Genomic DNA, 17,368 nt, shown 5'->3' with positions numbered 1-17,368 from the left:
ATCTACATGTGGTAGAGAAGAGAAATAGTTTTCACCTCAAGTGCCAGCTTTGACATTAACTGGTGGCTTCCTGGAGTGAATTGTTGAGAAGCATTCTGAAGCAACCTCCAAGTTATGAGGAAAGGAGGACTGTAATTTATTAGTGATGCCTGCCATTGGCATGGAATGGGAGCAGGGGTGACCAGCATGACATCCTAACCTGAAGACTGCCTCACCTACAAATAGAAGAAGAAATAACATGTAGTTTAAAAGCCACTTGAAAATCACAGCTACTCCTCATATATTTCTTTGAAAGTCTGAACTGTATTGGGCCTTTAAATGAATTTAGTCATTTTTTATAATAGAATGATCGATTCAAATTTCCTAGATATAAACTTAATACATAACAAGTACACACTAAGTATTGACTTTTTTTTAATCTGTCATTTGAAATGAGAAGTTTTTAAAAATAATAATGCCAATACCAGAGTGTTGTCATGGTGACTATGTGAAGTAAGGTGGGTCTCAAGACCCACTGCCTAGAACACAGTCTGTGATAGTCCTATTGTCCCTGTTTGATTGGTGGGAAATTCATGATTAAAGAGGCTAAGTTGAAGCACACAACAGATGCTTAATCTGGGATTTGAACACAGAACCTCTGACTCCAACACCCACTGGATCAAGAGGGAAAGCAGTGGGATTTTTCTTTTCAGCAAGAACTTCAGAGCAGAGGTTACCTTTCTACAAACACTTACAAGTAAAAATTGGCAGCCACCACATAGGCAAGGAAGAGAAACAAGTTGCTTATAAGACAGAGTCTTGAGGCTTTTAACTATTTGCCAATTATTTACACAATGTGGTCAGGTCTGATCAAGTATAACTACTAAGAATATAAATGTTTCAAATTTATTTGATATTGTCGTAAAGCAGAGAAGTGTGTATATATTAATAGCTTACCTGCTCATCAGGCCTATAATGAGGGGTAAATTTGAAAATGTGAAAATGTTGCTAATGATAACAAGCCCTTATCACTTGTAGTTACTACTAACTCAGTTACAAAGCCATCCACATTACCCACAGAAGGAATCAGTCATCTCGATATTATCCAACTTTTGACTTCATTTTCTACATGTAGGTACAGCTTCACAGGACGACTGTATCCTCATCTGTATGTATAACTGAAATGCATCAGGCAAATAGCACATACATATGTCTGCAGGTGTTAATATTTGTATATGTATACATATATGTTAGTTAAAAAATAGGTGAATAAAAAAATGGGATTTATTGTGAGACTTGTAAACAAGCTGATTTTTATGAATGTCACTTGGAGTTAACAGAAACAATCAAATGTTAATAAAACTAACAAATACACAATTATATATGTTAATATCTCTCTTTTGGCTTTAAAACAACCACTTCCATTATGTTTCTAGGGTCATTCTTGCTGCTGTCTGCATGATGAACCCCATATCCAGTTATAAGTTATTGCCAAGAAAACAATAGTTCAACCAAAGCCAGTAAGGTCATTGAATCAGTCAACACCCACTTATTACAAAGCAAAAAATATCAATATATGACCCAGGAGAGCTCAGCTTAGCCTTGGACCAAAGCAGGAAAGACAATGGAGTGAAATGAGTAAGAACCTCAGCTCCAGACTCATATATACCTGGGTTCAAATCCAGGATCTTCTCCTGGGGTGGAGCATGTTACTGAAAATTCTTCAAATTTTCAAAGCCTCAGCTGCCACCTCCGTAAATGGGTACAAGAAAGATTTCTATTGATAGGGTTCTTCTGAGAATCAGATAAGGCAACACACACAAAAACATTGATGCAGTAACAAGCACGGAAGGTCATGATGAGTGGTGAGAACAAGTCATTGACACAGAACAGAAGTTATAATGTCTTCAGTCTTAATTCGTACTTCACCATGACCAAGACGGTTTTTACTTATTCTTTTTTTTAAGTTACAAATGTAATATATTTTGTTTGGTCAGTGTCAGTAATTAAATGATATTTTTAATATGTACAACATTTTTAAACATCCTTAGTAATTCCTGAATAAATTACTGTGGTTCTGAGACTCAGTAGCATCCACTTGTATTTCAGACAGCTTCATTGTACAAAACCTAATTGGGTGGGTGGTGGAAAGGAAGACAAGGATCTATAATAATCAAATAATTAAATACTTCTTAATTGTTCCAATTCCTTTATCCAGGTTGTTCTAAGAGCAATACCATTTAGAATTAATATATTCATTAGATATAAACAAAACAATCCCTTGTTTTTTTTCAGATGAAAGGGATTTTTTAAATTAGTGTTAAAACTTTAAAAATGGAGACTGTAGTGTCCTCATGGTTTATGATCACAAGATTTAGGATTTTAAATCATTTAAAAGATAATTGCCCTAAATGAAATAGGTTGTCTTGGATTGAATCCTGGAATGGAAAAAGAACAGTATTGGGAAATTAGTGAAATGTTAATAAAATCTGATATTTAGTTAACAGTAATATACCAATGTTCATTTAACAGTCTTGACAAACATACCCATGGTAATACAAGATGGCAATAGTAAGAGAAACTGAGTAGTATACAGAAACTCTCCATACTATCCTAGCAAGTTTCCTGTTAATCTAAAGTTACTCTCAAGAAAAAGTTAGTTAAAAACGAAAGAAGTTGTTCAATTTGTGCTAGTAAAAAGCTAGTAATCCCAGCTTCATCATGCTCTGGCCATGTGTCATTGAACAAGGCACTATACCTGGATGGAACTGGAGGACACTCTGCTGTATTTTATATCAATAACTCTGTAAATGGCAGCACTTGAACTTACCATGTTACATCATTGTTCTTTAAACAGCCTCAGAAAATTCTGCTTCTCAATCTAAAACATCAGGATGGGGAGAGTATCAGAGGATAAATGACAATATTTTGGAAAGAACAAGTAAAATGCTATTGGAGAGCAAGGACAAAAAATATGCACTTGTTGTATTTGTAAGTTATTCAGGTTTAACTTGAACATGCAAGGCTGAAGATAGGTCTATTTACATTAGACTTGAAGTAATTAGGTGCTCCCACCCTCCTCCCCCAATAAGCAAACAACATTTTGCATCCTACCAGCTGCTGTTTATTGGACACTTGTTATGTGTCAAGTGCTGTTCTATCGACTCCACATGTATTATTTATTTGTTTCCAATCCTTTCAGCTTGGTAATATTATAATCCTCATTAAGTGTGAGGAGTCTAAGAGCCAGAAAGGTTGTGTAACTAGCCCAAGTGTCCACAGTTCTGAAGTGATAGGCTCATGCACTGCATTAAACTTTATAGCCTGACCACAGCACCCACACTTGGAAGCACTGCATCACAATTTAAAATCCTCTCTGAAAATGCAAAAATGTGAATTATAAATCTCACCATTTATCAGTTCCTTGAAAATTCTGGAGATAGTAATCTCCCAATCTCCATGGAGAAAAGTCCATTCAGGGGCTGGCCAAACCGTGAAAGTTGTTGCCAACCCTTCCTTCTACATCTGAGACCGGAAGAGTATATCTGGCAGACAAGGTAGAGAATGTCCCCTACTGCTTACTAATTGCATCTTCTAAATAGCAGAACTTTCCTCCTTGTTTTCCAATTGCAATTTAAAGACATTTCCCTGAGAGGTCATGAGCCTGTAGAATTCCTTCTCAGCTTCCCTCAGGGTTTGGAAATTTCCCATGAGTATGGTATTCCAAGCACAATTTTATGTAGCTTGACTTGCTCAAGTGTTTGAAAGACCTTTATGTCTCTGATCAATTAGAGATGTGTGTCTTTTTTTCTTTTTTTTAACTTCTCCTGGGTTTCTATTTGAAGATGCTTTCATTTTCCTTCATGTTCAGGAATAAAACACTATGTATACTGTGATAGAATGTGTAGTGTCTCTTTGCAGAATTAGGGAAAACTCCCTGTGTACTTACTAAATAAAAGGGCTGAGTTCAGGCATAAGACAGCATCAATTCATAAGGACAACATGTATTGTTTTGGGACTAGGGTAGCAATGAGCACTTATTAAACAATAACATTTTATGTATAACTATGCAAAGATCATAGGTTAATCAAAATTTTATTTTATCTGTCAAAAACTGATCTTCAGATTCCAAGACTTCAAAACTAAGAGCACAATTTCTAGAGTTTAAAGGAATTCTTGACTTTTTATTTTATTTGAGAAGAAGATAGATCACGTCTGTTTACTCTGAGAAAAATGTAGCGTTGAGACTGAAGTTTGAGGGACAACTTGAACTTAGCTCATCAGATCCAGGGACCATAGCAATTTGTTTTACTTACACAGTCTTTAAATATTTTATTCTACCTATTTATATGTCTATTCCCATCCCACAGGACAATGCAAAATGGAGTGAGTCAAGGCCCAGAAGCACGATCAATTCAATTGTTAAGAGAGAAGTGTTATTTTCTTTTAATTGAAATGTTATATGTGTGTCCTGACACAGAAGAAGCACCTGATAGGAACCACGGTCCTAGTCAGGGTGATATTTTATAAATATCGCTCGGCAACAAGACTTCCCCAATCCCTTCTGGAACCTGCTTCTCACTCCAGGCCACAGTTAGCATCTCCCACTTTATTCCACGCCCTTCTATGCTCCATCCTTTATTGTTACTTTCTGTTAGAGGAACACAGTGGAATAACATAAAAATTAGACTGTAAAGATGAAGTGGGGCAGATAATACAAGAAATATTATTTATGCACACTTATTTAAAAAATAGGGTCAATTATTTTTAAAGTTTAAATCAGAAAAGAGCAAGACAGAAACAGGGAGCCACAGCCGAGGCTAAGAAACGACATGTAGGGGAGGAGAGTAATTTGCCCTTCCAGAATTTATTCAATACTCTACTCCTCATATTGATTTAAAATTCTGACTTCATCATTTATTAAATAACAAAATTTATACTAAGTTTTCAAAGATACATGGCTCAATTTCTCGTCAAGTTCTTCTGTTCCTTGGAATTCTTTATTATTCGGCCCTTGACAAAATTTTCACAAACCAGAGCCTTAAGAAATCTTCTGATATCCTGTGGATCTTCTCTTCCATCTCTGTGCTTCTCACATTCTCTAATACCACAGGCTGCTATTGAACATAAGAACACATCCATGCAAATTTTATACTGGCTTATCAATTTATGTGAAATTGGATATGGTAACACTTTGTGTTCCTGTGTTGGTCTTAAGCCATCTGTGACAAGGGACGTGCCTTGCATGAGTCGAACCACTTTTCTTTATCCTCAGTCTGGTCTTTCATCTGTCCTCCTCCTAGTACTGGTGTGGAACAGAGGTTAGACATGAACAAGGAAAGAATTATTCACATTTTCCTGTATACTTTGTTCATCAGATTTGTGTCTGTGATCATTATTAAGAGAGTATCTTTGAGAGACTCATTGGAAGCCAGTATTCATGGGAATCTCAATAAAAAATAAAGCATTATGAGTAATGAAGTAAAATAGAGTTAAATAAATAGTACTAAGGAATTGCAGAGTCATAATTTCAACATAAGCAGGATCTGAAGAGAACAACAAGACAGAGTTCCTGGACCTGAATAGAAAGACAGATGCCTGGACACCAGAAGAATCTCCATGTGCTCTGATTGGAGACCATACAAATAGCTAAATGCCTCCTTTCTGCTCACGGTTCTAAATCTCCATCAGTAAATCACTGCATCTGACGCTGACTCATTACTCTTCAGTCAAATCATTTATTTTTTTACATCAAAATAATCATGTAAATAGACCTACAGTAAAAAATATTAGGCTGACTCTGCACACCCCAGCAGAGGTCTTAATTTAGAGATAATAATTTTGTGATGAATTAGTACCTAGACATCCCTTCCGCCCCAATGACAAAACATTTTTCACATAAATTGATAAGCCAATTTTAAAATGTACATGGATGTGTGTCTGTGTTGAATACCGGCCTTCGGTAATTAGAGAATGTGAGAAGCATAAAGATAGATGACTAGATCCAGTGGATATCAGAACATTTCTTAAGGCTCCGGTTTGTTTCTTCTCCTTGCCAGTGGCTGGCTCTCTCTGTCTCTTTCTCTTTTCTGATATAAACTTTAAAAACAATTTAGTCTATTTTTTTCATAATGGTGCAAAAATAATATTTCTTATACTATCTGCCCTACTTTGTCTTTTTTTGCATTTCTTTTATTTTTATTATTTTTTTCTTTTTGTATTTCAGAATATTATGGGGGTACAAACGTTTGGGTTACATAAATTGCTTTTGTACCATTTCAGTCAAAGTTATAAGAGTGCCCATCCCCCAGATAGTGTGCATTGTACAGGTTAGGTGTGAATCTACCCATCCCCTCCCCCTTCCTCCCTTCTGCTTTTTTACTGATGAATGTTATTTCCATATGTGCACATAAGTGTTCATCTACCAGTTCCAATTTAATGGTAAGTACATGTGCTGTTTGTTTTTTCCATTCTTGTGATACTTCACTTAGAAGAATGGACTACAGTTCCATCCAAGTTTATACAAGAAGTAATAGTTCATCATTTTTTATGGCTGAGTAGTACTCCATGGTCTACATATACCACATTTTATTAATCCACTCATGTACTGATGGGCTTTTGGGTTATTTCCACATCTTCGCAATTGTGAATTTTGCTGCTATAAACATACAAGTACAGGTGTCTTTTAACAGAAACACATAATAAGCTAAGAAAGGGATAGAATGAAGTAGAAGATGCTAACTGTGGCTTCAAGTCAGAACCAGAGTCCCATAATGAATTGGTCGTGTGTGTTGCTGAGTGATATTTCTAAAATAGCACCCTGACTAGGACTGTTGTCCATATAAGGTGATTCTTCTGTGTCAGGAAACACATATTTCAATTAAAACAAAATAATGCTTTTGTCTAAATTCCACAGACAATTAAAGTGATAGCGTTTCTGGGCCTTAACTCACTACAATTTTGCATTTTTCTATGGGTTGTAAATAGACATATAAATACATAGGGTAAAATACTTGGAGACTGCAAAAAGCAACAAATTGTTTGGTGTGGTTCCTGGGCCTGATGAGCTAAGTTCAAGTTGTCCTTCAGGTTTCAGTCTCAATGCTACATTGTTTCTTAAACAGACATGACACATCTTCTTTTCAAATAAAATAGAGAAAAAATCCTTTAATCTCTACAAATGGTGCTTTTAGTTTTAAAGTCTTGGAATCTCAAAATCAGTTTCTGAGAGGAAAAGATAAAATTTCGATGACCCTCTGAATCTTTGCATACTTACACATAAAATGTTATCCTTCAATAAGCACTCACTGCTACCCTAGTCCCAAAACAATGTACGTTGTCCTTATGGATTGATGCTGTCTTATCCCAGAACTCAGCTCTTTTATTTAGTAAGTACAATTGCCCTGATTCTGCAGAGACACTGCATATTCCATCACAGTATACACAGTGTCCTTTTTCTAAACATGAAGGAAAATGAAAGCATCTTGAAAAAGAAACCAAGGAGAACTTAAAAAAGAACAAAAGCCTCTAATTCATTAGAGACATAAAAGTTTTCCAAACCCTTCAGCAAGTGAATTCACATAAAATTGTGATTGGCAAATCTTACTCATGGGAAATTTCGAACCCTGGGGAAAGCTGAGAAGCAATTCTACAGACTCATGACCTCTCAGGGAAACGTCTTTAAATTGCAATGGGAAACCAAGGATGAAATTTTTGTTTGTTTATTTTTCCTTGAACCATGTAGAAGATGGCACTTGGTAAGCAGCAAGGGACATTCTCTACTTCCTCTGGCAGAGATGCTCTTCCTGTCTCTCTTTGATGTAGAAAGAAGGGTTTGAAACAACCTTCACATTTCGTCCAGCCACCAAATGCATTTTTCTCCACGGAGAATAGTAGATTACTATCATCAGAATTTTCAATGAACTGATAAATGAGATTTATAATTCACATTTTTGCATTTTCAGAGAGGATTACAAATTGTGATGTACTGCTTCAAAGTGTGGGTATTGTAATCTGGCTATAAAGTGTAATGCAATCCATGAGCCTATCACTTAAGAACTGTGCACACTTGGGCTAGTTACATAACCTTTCTGGATCTTAGACTGCTCATACTTAAGGAGGATAATAACATTACCAAGCTGAAAGGATGTGGAAACAAATAAAATAATACATGTGGAGTCCATAGAACAGCACTTGATACATAAGGTGTCCAATGAACAACAGCTGTTAGAATGCAAATTCTTGTTTGCTTAATGGGGGAGGGTGGTAGGAGCTCCTAATTACTTCAAGTCTAATGAAATTAGACCTATCATATCTTCAGATCTATCTTCAGCCTTTCATATTCAAGTTAAATCTGAATAACTTAGAAATGCAACAAGTGCGTATTTTTGTCCTTCTTCCCCAATAGCATTTTATTTGTTCTTGCTGAAATATTATCATTTATCATTTATCCTCTGTTGCTCTCCCCATCCTGATGTTTCAGATTAAAAAGAAGAATTTTCTGAGGCTACTTAAACACTGATGTAACATGGTAAGTTCAAGTGCTGCCATTTACAGAGTTATTGATATAGAATACAGCAGAGTGGTCTCCAGTTCCATTCAGGTTAGTAAAAAAGTATTAGTTCAGTATTTTTTTTTTTTATGACTGGGGAGTACTGTGCAGTATACATATACCACATTTTATTAATCCACTCATGTATTGGTGGGCATTTGGGTTATTTCCACATCTTTGAGATTGTGAATTCTGCTGCTGTAAACGTTTAAGTGTAAGTGTCTTATAACCAAAATGTTTGTACCCTGGTAATGCTCTGAAATAAAAAAATAAAAGAATACAGCATTTACTGTTTCCACAATGACACCCTAACAAATAGCACAGGGAAGGACATTAAGTGTAAGAAATCATGACTCTCATCACAGAGTGTAGTCTTCTGATTTTAAATATGTCCACTTCATTTTCCCTAAGCACATTTGATGTCACAAATAGCATTATGTCCCTGCCTCAGCATTATTCAGGAAAATTTAAATTGCTTTAGTGCTAGTTGTCATGGCTTTGGCTGTTCCTTAAAATGAGCTCAATCACTGACACAATGGAAAAAAAGAAGGTCCACACATCCGTCAGGAAGGACCCCAGTGGAACAGAGAAAGTTTTTATTTCCAAATTCCAGAATCAGTAAGAGTATAAACTTTGAGAGATTTATGAAAATTTATAGAGCAACATTGAGGGGAGAGAAAAGGATCTGAAATTCTGAAATTGAAGAAGAACATATTTCTCAGGTTTCCAGGGAAAGGAATGTGCTTTGCTTGACAGGCATGGAACAAATCTTTTATCGCTGAATAATAATCCAGGATCAAAACTATGGTGGATTTAAGAAACTTAACAGGGAGGGTATTTACAAATTTTAGTTTATACTTTTTCTTTGTAATAACAATATTTATTTGAAAAAAGCATGCAAATGTGACTGATATGTCCACATAGGTACGAAAAATTCATCTAAAATCTACTGCTTGAAATGTAACTATAAAACATTACTTTTAAGGAAAACCTTACTACTAATTGCTCTTACCATTCTGAATGTTATGTATATTTGAAAATTGAAACAGAAATTTCATTATTTTTGGAGTGAATGATGCTAGATTTAGTTTTGTTACAAAACCTGATGGGAAGGAAATAGTAGGTAATGTAGACAGTGAGCATGAGGAGGTCAACTTCCCAAGGTCACAGCTCTAAAAGATGCTGTGAACGGGACCTAAGCAATCTGAGCTGCAGCCCCAGCATATTAAGGGTGTGGCTGTCAGGAAAGGAAAGCCCATGGAAGCTTCTGGAGAAATATGGGCAGAATAAGCTGCTAACCATAGCACAATTTGATTTTAACATCAATATCAAAATGAGTACATAAAGGGCAGGGAGAGCTGGTCCCATGGTACGGCCATTTATGAAGAGTATACAAGAGTTTATAATTTTAATGTAAGATTCCTTGTTATGTTAGCATGTTAGTTCCATCTATGCAAATGAATTATCCCCAAACCCCACCTCCATTTTCTGAACTGTTTAGATGGTAAAAAAATATGGCATTGTGGGCTTTAAACTTGTTTAATTTTAAATATCCTAACAATAATAATAATATATACATTGCAAATAAAAAGTCACTATAATTTTTATGTTTCCTTCTAGATTATAAAATTATATTTTAAATATCTGTATAAATGAGCAGAGTTATGACAATTTTAATTCTGTTTTTCTCGCTTGTATTGTAAAGATGCTTCACCTTCTATATCCCCTTATTTTTAGTGTTTTGTTTAAAGCACCATGTGATATTAATTTGTAATAGCCTGATTTATATAAACTTCTATCATTGAATATTTTACTTTTTTCTCAAGTTTCACTATTGTAAATGACACGGCACAATCTTTCATTATAAAACTTCCTCATTTCATTTCGCCTTCAAAATAAATTTTTAGAGTTGGAGTTCCTTGTATAAAAAACACAAACATGTTGATGATTCCAAAATTATTTACTAATATTTTTTTCAAAAGGATTACATGGACAAAGTAGTTTCATTACAATTTTAGAATGGGTAAAATTGAAAAATAGCATGATGTAAAACACACATATTCTTATGACTGATTCAATTTTCCAAATCATTTTATGTCTGTAGGGAAATGCTGCTTAAACATAATGCGACATCAATATTTGATTTCTACTTTGCAAAACACATTAATAATAATTGTCTGATTTACTTTCATGGGTCAGGCAGCTTGAACAAGCATGACCATCTATTTTACAGTAGAGGAGGCTGAGGCATGGTGGTTTGTTCAATGACACATGGCTAGTGCAGGATGAAGCTGGGATTGCTAGTGTTTTACTAGCGCAAATTGAACACTGTCTTTTGTATTTAATTAACTTTTTCTTGGGAGTAATTGTAGATTAACAGAAAAGTTGCTAAGATAGTATGGAGAGTTCCTGTGTACTACTCACTTAGTTTCCCTTACTATTACCATCTTACATTACCATGTGTATGTTTGTCAAGACTATTAAATGAAAATTGATATATTACTGTTAACTAAATATCATATTTTATTCACATTGCATTAATTTGTCAATCTGTGTCCTTTTTCTGTTCCAGTATTCAATCTGTGACAAAATAGTGCCTTTTAGACAATTACCTTTTAATTGATTTAAAATCATAAATCTTGTGATCATAAACCATGAGCACACTATAGTCTCCATTTTCAAAGGTTTTTTTCCTCAAAGTTTTAATACTAACCTAAAATATATTTTTCATCTGAAAAAAGAAAGGGGTTGTTTATATCTAATGAATATTTTAATTCTAAAATGGTATTGCTCTTAGAAAACCCTGCATTAAGGAAGTGGAGAGATTAACAATTATATAATGATTTGATTAATATCAATCTCCTCTTCCTTTTCACCACTCAGCCAATTAGGTTTGTTTTGTTTTGTTTTTTATTTTATTCTTTTAATTGTTTTTATTTCAGCATATTACAGGGATGCAAATGTTTAGATTATGTATACTGCCCTTGCCCCATCCAAGTCAGAGCTTCAAGTGTGTCCAACCTCGAGAGAGTGTGCACTGCACCCATTACGTGTGTATATACCCATCGCCTCCTACCCCTCCATCTGCGCAACACCTGATGAATCCTATTACTATATATGCACTTAAATGTTGATCAGTTAATAGCAATTTTATGGTGAGTACATGTGGTGCTTGTTTTTCCATTCTTGGGATACTTCCCTTACTAGAATGGGTTCCAGCTCTATGCAGGATAATACAAGAGGTGTTAGATCACCATTCTTTTTTGTGGCTGAGTAGAACTCCATGGTATACCTATACCACATTTTATTAGTCCATTCATGTATTGATGGGCACTTGGGTTGTTTCCACATCTTTGCAATTGTGATTTGTGCTGCTATAAGCATTCTAGTGCAGATGTCTTTTATATAGGATGTCTTTTGTTCTTTGGGGTAGATGTCCAGTAATGGGATTGCTGGATCAAATGGTAGTTCTACTTGTAGCTCTTTGAGGTATCTCCATATTCCTTTCCACAGAGGTTGTACTAGTTTGCAGTCCCACCAGCAATGTAAGAGTGTTCCTATCTTTCCACATCCATGCCAACATTTATTGTTTTGGGACTTTTTGATAAAGGCCATTCTCACTGAGGATGAGTGATATCTCACTGTGGTTTGGATTTGCATTTCCCTGATGATTACAGATGTTGAACATTTTTTCATGTTTATTAGCCATTAGTCTATCTTCTTTTGAAAAGTTTCTGTTCATGGCCTTTGCCCACCTTTTGATAGGGTTGTTTGATTTTTTTTCTTGTTGTTTTTCCTGAGTTCTATATAGATTCTAGTTATCAGCCCTTTATCAGATGTGTAACATGCAAATATTTTCTCCCGTTCTGTAGGTTGTCTGCTTGCTCATGTGATAGTTTCCTTGGCTGTGCAGAAGCTTTTTAATTTGATCAGATCCCATTTATTTATCTTTTTTGTTACTATGATTGCCTTTCGGGTCTTTTTCATAAATTCTTTGCCTAGGCCAATGTCTATAAGAGTTTTTCCAACATTTTCTTCTAGAATTCTTATAGTTTCACACCTTAGGTTTAAGTCTATTATCCACCATGAGTTGATTTTTGTGAGAGGTGAAAGGTGCAGATCCTATTTCACTCTTCTACATGTGGCTATCCAGTTTTCTCAACACCATTTATTGAATAAGGAATCTTTTCCCCAGTGTATGTTTTTCTCTGCTTTGTCAAAGATTAGATGGCTATATGAGGATGGTTTTATTGTTTTATATTTCAGCATATTGCAGGGGTACAAATGTTTAGGTTGTATATATTGCCTTTGCCCCACCTGAATCAGAGCTTGAACCATGTCCATCCCCCAGATTGTGCGCTCTGCACCCATTAGGTTTTGTACAATGAAGCTATCTGAAATACAAGTGGATGCTCATGAGTCTCAGAGGCACAATAATTTATGCACAAATTACTAAGGAAGTTTAAAAGTATTATACATATTAAAAATATCATTTCGGTACTGATACTGAGCAAACAACATATATTACATTTGTAACTTAAAAAAAAGGATGAGTAAAAACATCTTGGTCATGGTAAAGTACCAATTAAGACTGAAGATGTTATAATTTCTGTTCTGTGTCAGTGACTCTGGGAGCTTGTTCTCACCACTCATCATGACCTTCCAAGCTTGTTACTGTGTCAGTGTTTTTGTGTGTGTTGCCTTATCTGATTATCACAAAACCCTATCAATAGACATTCTTCTTATAACCATTTACAGAAGTGACAGCTGAGGCTTTCAGAATTTGAAGAATTTTCAGTAACATGTTCCACCCCAGTAGCAGATCTTGGATTTGAAACCAGGTCTATATGAGTCTGGACCTGATGTTCTTACTCAGTTCACTTCATTGTCATTCCTGCTTTGGTCCAAGGCTAAGCTGAGCACTGCTGGGTCATATATTGATAGTTTTTGCTTTGTAATAGGTGGGTGTTGACTGATCCCATGACCTTCTAGGCTTTGGTTGAATTCTTGTTTCCTTGGCAACAATTTATAACTGGATATGGGGTTCATCATGCAGACACCGGTAGGAATGTCCTTGGAAACACAATGGAAATGGTTGTTTTAAAGTAAGCCAAAGCTATAAGAAACAATGGTGATGTAGCACCTCTTATATTTTCCTGGATAGAGCTGGAACCCATTCTACTAAGTGAAGTATCCCAAGAATGGAAAAATAAGCACTACATGTACTCACCATCAAATTGGTTCCACTGATCAACACCTAAGAGCACATACAGGAATAATATTCAGCAGGTGTTGGGCAGATGAGAGAGGGGAGGAGGGGATGGTATATACATACATGAGTGCGATGAGCACTGTCTGCAGGATGCACACGCTTGAAGCTCTGACTCAGGGTCGGGGGGCAAGGGCAATATACATAACCTAAACATTTGTACCCACATAATATGCTGAAATAAATACATATATAAAAGTAAATAAAAATTTTTAAAAAGTAAGCCAAAGGACAGATATTAACATACGCAATTGTGTATTTGTTAGTTTTACTAATGTTTGATTCTTTTGGTTAACTCAAATTGCCATTCATAAAAAATCAGCTTATTTGTAAGTCTCACAATAAATCCCATTTTTCTTTTATTTACCTATTTTTTAACAACCATATATATGTAAACATATACAAATGTTAACACACACAGACATATATATGTGCTATTTCATGGATGCATTTCAGTTACACATATAGATGAGGATACAATCATCCTGTGAGGCTGTGTCTACCCGTGGAAAATGAAGTCAAAAGTTGAATAATTACCTGGATGATTCATTCCAAAGCTTTCTGTGGGTAAGGTGGATGGCTTTTTAACTGAGTTACTAGTAACTACAATTGATATGGGCATGTTATCATAAGAAACATTTTCACATTTTCAAATTTGCTCCACATTATAATCCTGGGAGATGAGCAGGCAAGCTATTAATATATACACAGCTCTCTGCTTTACAATGGTATCAAATAAATTTTAAACATGTATATCCTTACTAGTTATACTTGATCAGACCTGACCATATTGTGTAAACAATTGGCAAATAATTAATAAACCCTCAAGACTATGTCTTTAAACACCTTGTTTCTCTTCCTTGCCTATGTCGTGGCTGCCAATTTGTATCTGTAAGTGTTTTTAGAAAGATCACCCCTGGTCTGAAGTTCTTGCTGAAAAGAAAAATCCCACTCCTTCCCCTGTTGATCCAGTGAATGCTGGAGAAAGAGGTTCTATGTTCAAACCCCAGATCAAGCATCTGTTGTTTGCTGGAACTTAACCTCTTTAAGCATGAGTTTTCCACCAATCAAACAGGGACAATAGAACCTATCACAGACTGTGTTCTAAGGCAGTGGGTCCTGAGACCCACCTTACTACACTTAGTCACCATGACAACACTCTGGTATTGGCATTATTATTTTTATAAACTTCTCATTTCAAATGACAGATTAAAAATAAACTCAACGCTTAGTACATACTTGTTATGTATTAAGTGTACAGCCTGGTATTTTCCACAGATCATTATCTTTGATGAAGAATGAATTAATACATTTAAAGGCCCGACACAGTTCAGACATTCAAAGAAAATTATTTGAGGAGTAACCATAATTTTCAAGTGGCTTTGAAACAGCACATTATTTCATCTTCTAGATAGATAAGGCAATCTCCAGATTAGGATGGTTGCTGGTTAACCCTGCCACCATTCCATGCTAATGGCAGGCATGGCCGATAAATTACAGTCCTCTTATCCTCATAACTTGGAGGTGGCTTCAGAAACCTTCTTAATAATTCACTCCAGGAAGCCACTAGTAAATGATCAATGCTGGTACTTGAGATGAAAACTATTTCTCTTCTCTACCACATGTGGATGTTTTCCTTCCCCCATATTGAAACTCTGGCTCTTTAAGCCATTCAATAATTTATCTCCAGCCCAATTCTGCCTGACTTTTCCCTAGTACCTTCATTAATTTTGAGTTTTCTGTTCTCAGTCACGACATAAGCATTCAGATAATTTTGTATGTGAATGCTTCAAACTTGTTGATGAGTATAATACTACAAATTGAACTGAAGCAAATTTTTCTTTATCATAACTGCAGATTCTACATGCTGACCACTGTTGGAGCTGTCACCTTTTCCTTGAAAATTATGCAAAACCAAAGCTTTGTAACTGAGTTTGTCCTCCTGGGCCTTTCACAGAATCCAAATGTTCAGAAAATATTATTTGTTGTATTTTCATTTGTCTACATTGCAACAGTCGGGAGTAACACACTAATTGTAGTAACCATCCTCAGCAGCCCTGCACTACTGGGGTCCCCTATGTACTTCTTCTTGGCTTTCCTGTCCTTCCTAGACGCATGCTACTCCTCCACCTTCATGCCAAAGATGATCGCGGACTTCCTCTCTGAGAGGAAAACCATCACATTTGAAGGCTGCATGATACAGCTTTTTGTTTCACACTTCTTTGCTGGGGCAGAGGTGATTGTCCTCACAGCCATGGCCTATGATCGGTATGTGGCCATTTGCAAACCTTTGCATTACTCTTCCATTGTGAACCGGAGGCTCTGTGGAATTCTGATCGGAGTAGCCTGGATAGGGGGCTTCTCACATTCCACAATACAAATTCTCTTTACTTTCCAGTTGCCTTTCTGTGGTCCCAATGTCATTGATCACTTCTTGTGTGACTTATATCCATTACTGGAGCTTGCCTGCACTGACACTCACATTTTTGGCCTTTTTGTGGTCGTCAACAGTGGCTTTATCTGTATCATAATCTTCTCCTTGTTGCTTGTCTCCTACAGTGTCATCTTGCTCTCTCTGAGAACTCATAGTTCTGAAGGACGGAGAAAAGCTCTGTCTACCTGTGGATCTCACATTGCTGTTGTGGTTTTGTTCTTTGTCCCGTGCATCTTTGTATACGCACGACCTCCATCTACTTTCTCCTCTGACAAAATGGTGGCAGTAGTTTATGCCATCCTGACTCCCTTGCTCAATCCTTTGATTTATACTTTCAGGAATAAGGAAGTGAAAAACGCCATGAGGAAAGTATGGAACAGATTGGTGGTGGTTTCTGATGGAAAATAAATTATTAAATTTTTTTAATAAAATCAAGGTTAAGAGGAAAAAAGTCAAAACACTCCTGGACAAAATCTTTATGGACTATACATCCTACAGAAAAAGGTAACATAGTGTTATAACAAAAGGAATTAATGGAGAGTCAAAAAATTATATTTTTATCCTCTGATCACTCATCAACTCTGAATTGACAGCCCAGTATCTACATATGTATATTAAGAGCGTTCAAATTTATATTTACTTAGAATCTAATAATCTAAAATTTTCAATCACATATCCATTATTTCAAGCTTCTTCTATCAGTGCTCAATTCTAACAATTCTTTAACCCCATCACAACCTACAAACCATTGCCCCTGTCAACTCTTTACATGACCCCACACATACTCCTGCCTAAAAAACTATGTAAAATAATTCTCAGTGTCTCAATTATTCCTCCTCCAGTTATGTGTATGTCTTACCCTCTCACTTCCCTTGATTGATTATTCAAATGTATCTTCTCAGTAATGCATTTTCTGACCACCTTACAATATAGCAAATCTCATCCACTAACATTTTGTGACTACTATTCCTACATTTCTGTGTAATTTTTCCATTTAACACTTATCATTACCTAGCATGTTATACAGTTTAGTTATTCATTTTGTTTATTGTTTATACACTAGAAAATAATTTATACAAGGGTAAAGATTTTTATCTTTCTCAAAAACATTACTATGTGATCTTAGATTCAGATG

At 35.7% G+C, this 17,368-nt stretch overlaps 1 protein-coding gene across 1 annotated transcript; it reads left to right on the top strand.

Annotated features, from left to right (window-relative positions):
* Window positions 1-15,705: 15,705 nt before the first annotated feature.
* Window positions 15,706-16,641, top strand: LOC123641792 (olfactory receptor 4C15-like). The gene has a single exon (XM_045556729.1). It carries the CDS (start codon window positions 15,706-15,708, stop codon window positions 16,639-16,641), a length of 936 nt encoding a protein of 311 aa, XP_045412685.1.
* The last annotated feature ends 727 nt before the right edge of the window (window positions 16,642-17,368 follow it).

The sequence above is a fragment of the Lemur catta genome, chromosome 7 (genome assembly GCF_020740605.2).
Source record: "Lemur catta isolate mLemCat1 chromosome 7, mLemCat1.pri, whole genome shotgun sequence".
Classification (NCBI taxonomy): Eukaryota; Metazoa; Chordata; class Mammalia; order Primates; family Lemuridae; genus Lemur; species Lemur catta.
The sequence above is the reverse complement of the archived record's forward strand: the minus strand, read 5'-3'. Positions and strand labels throughout refer to the sequence as shown.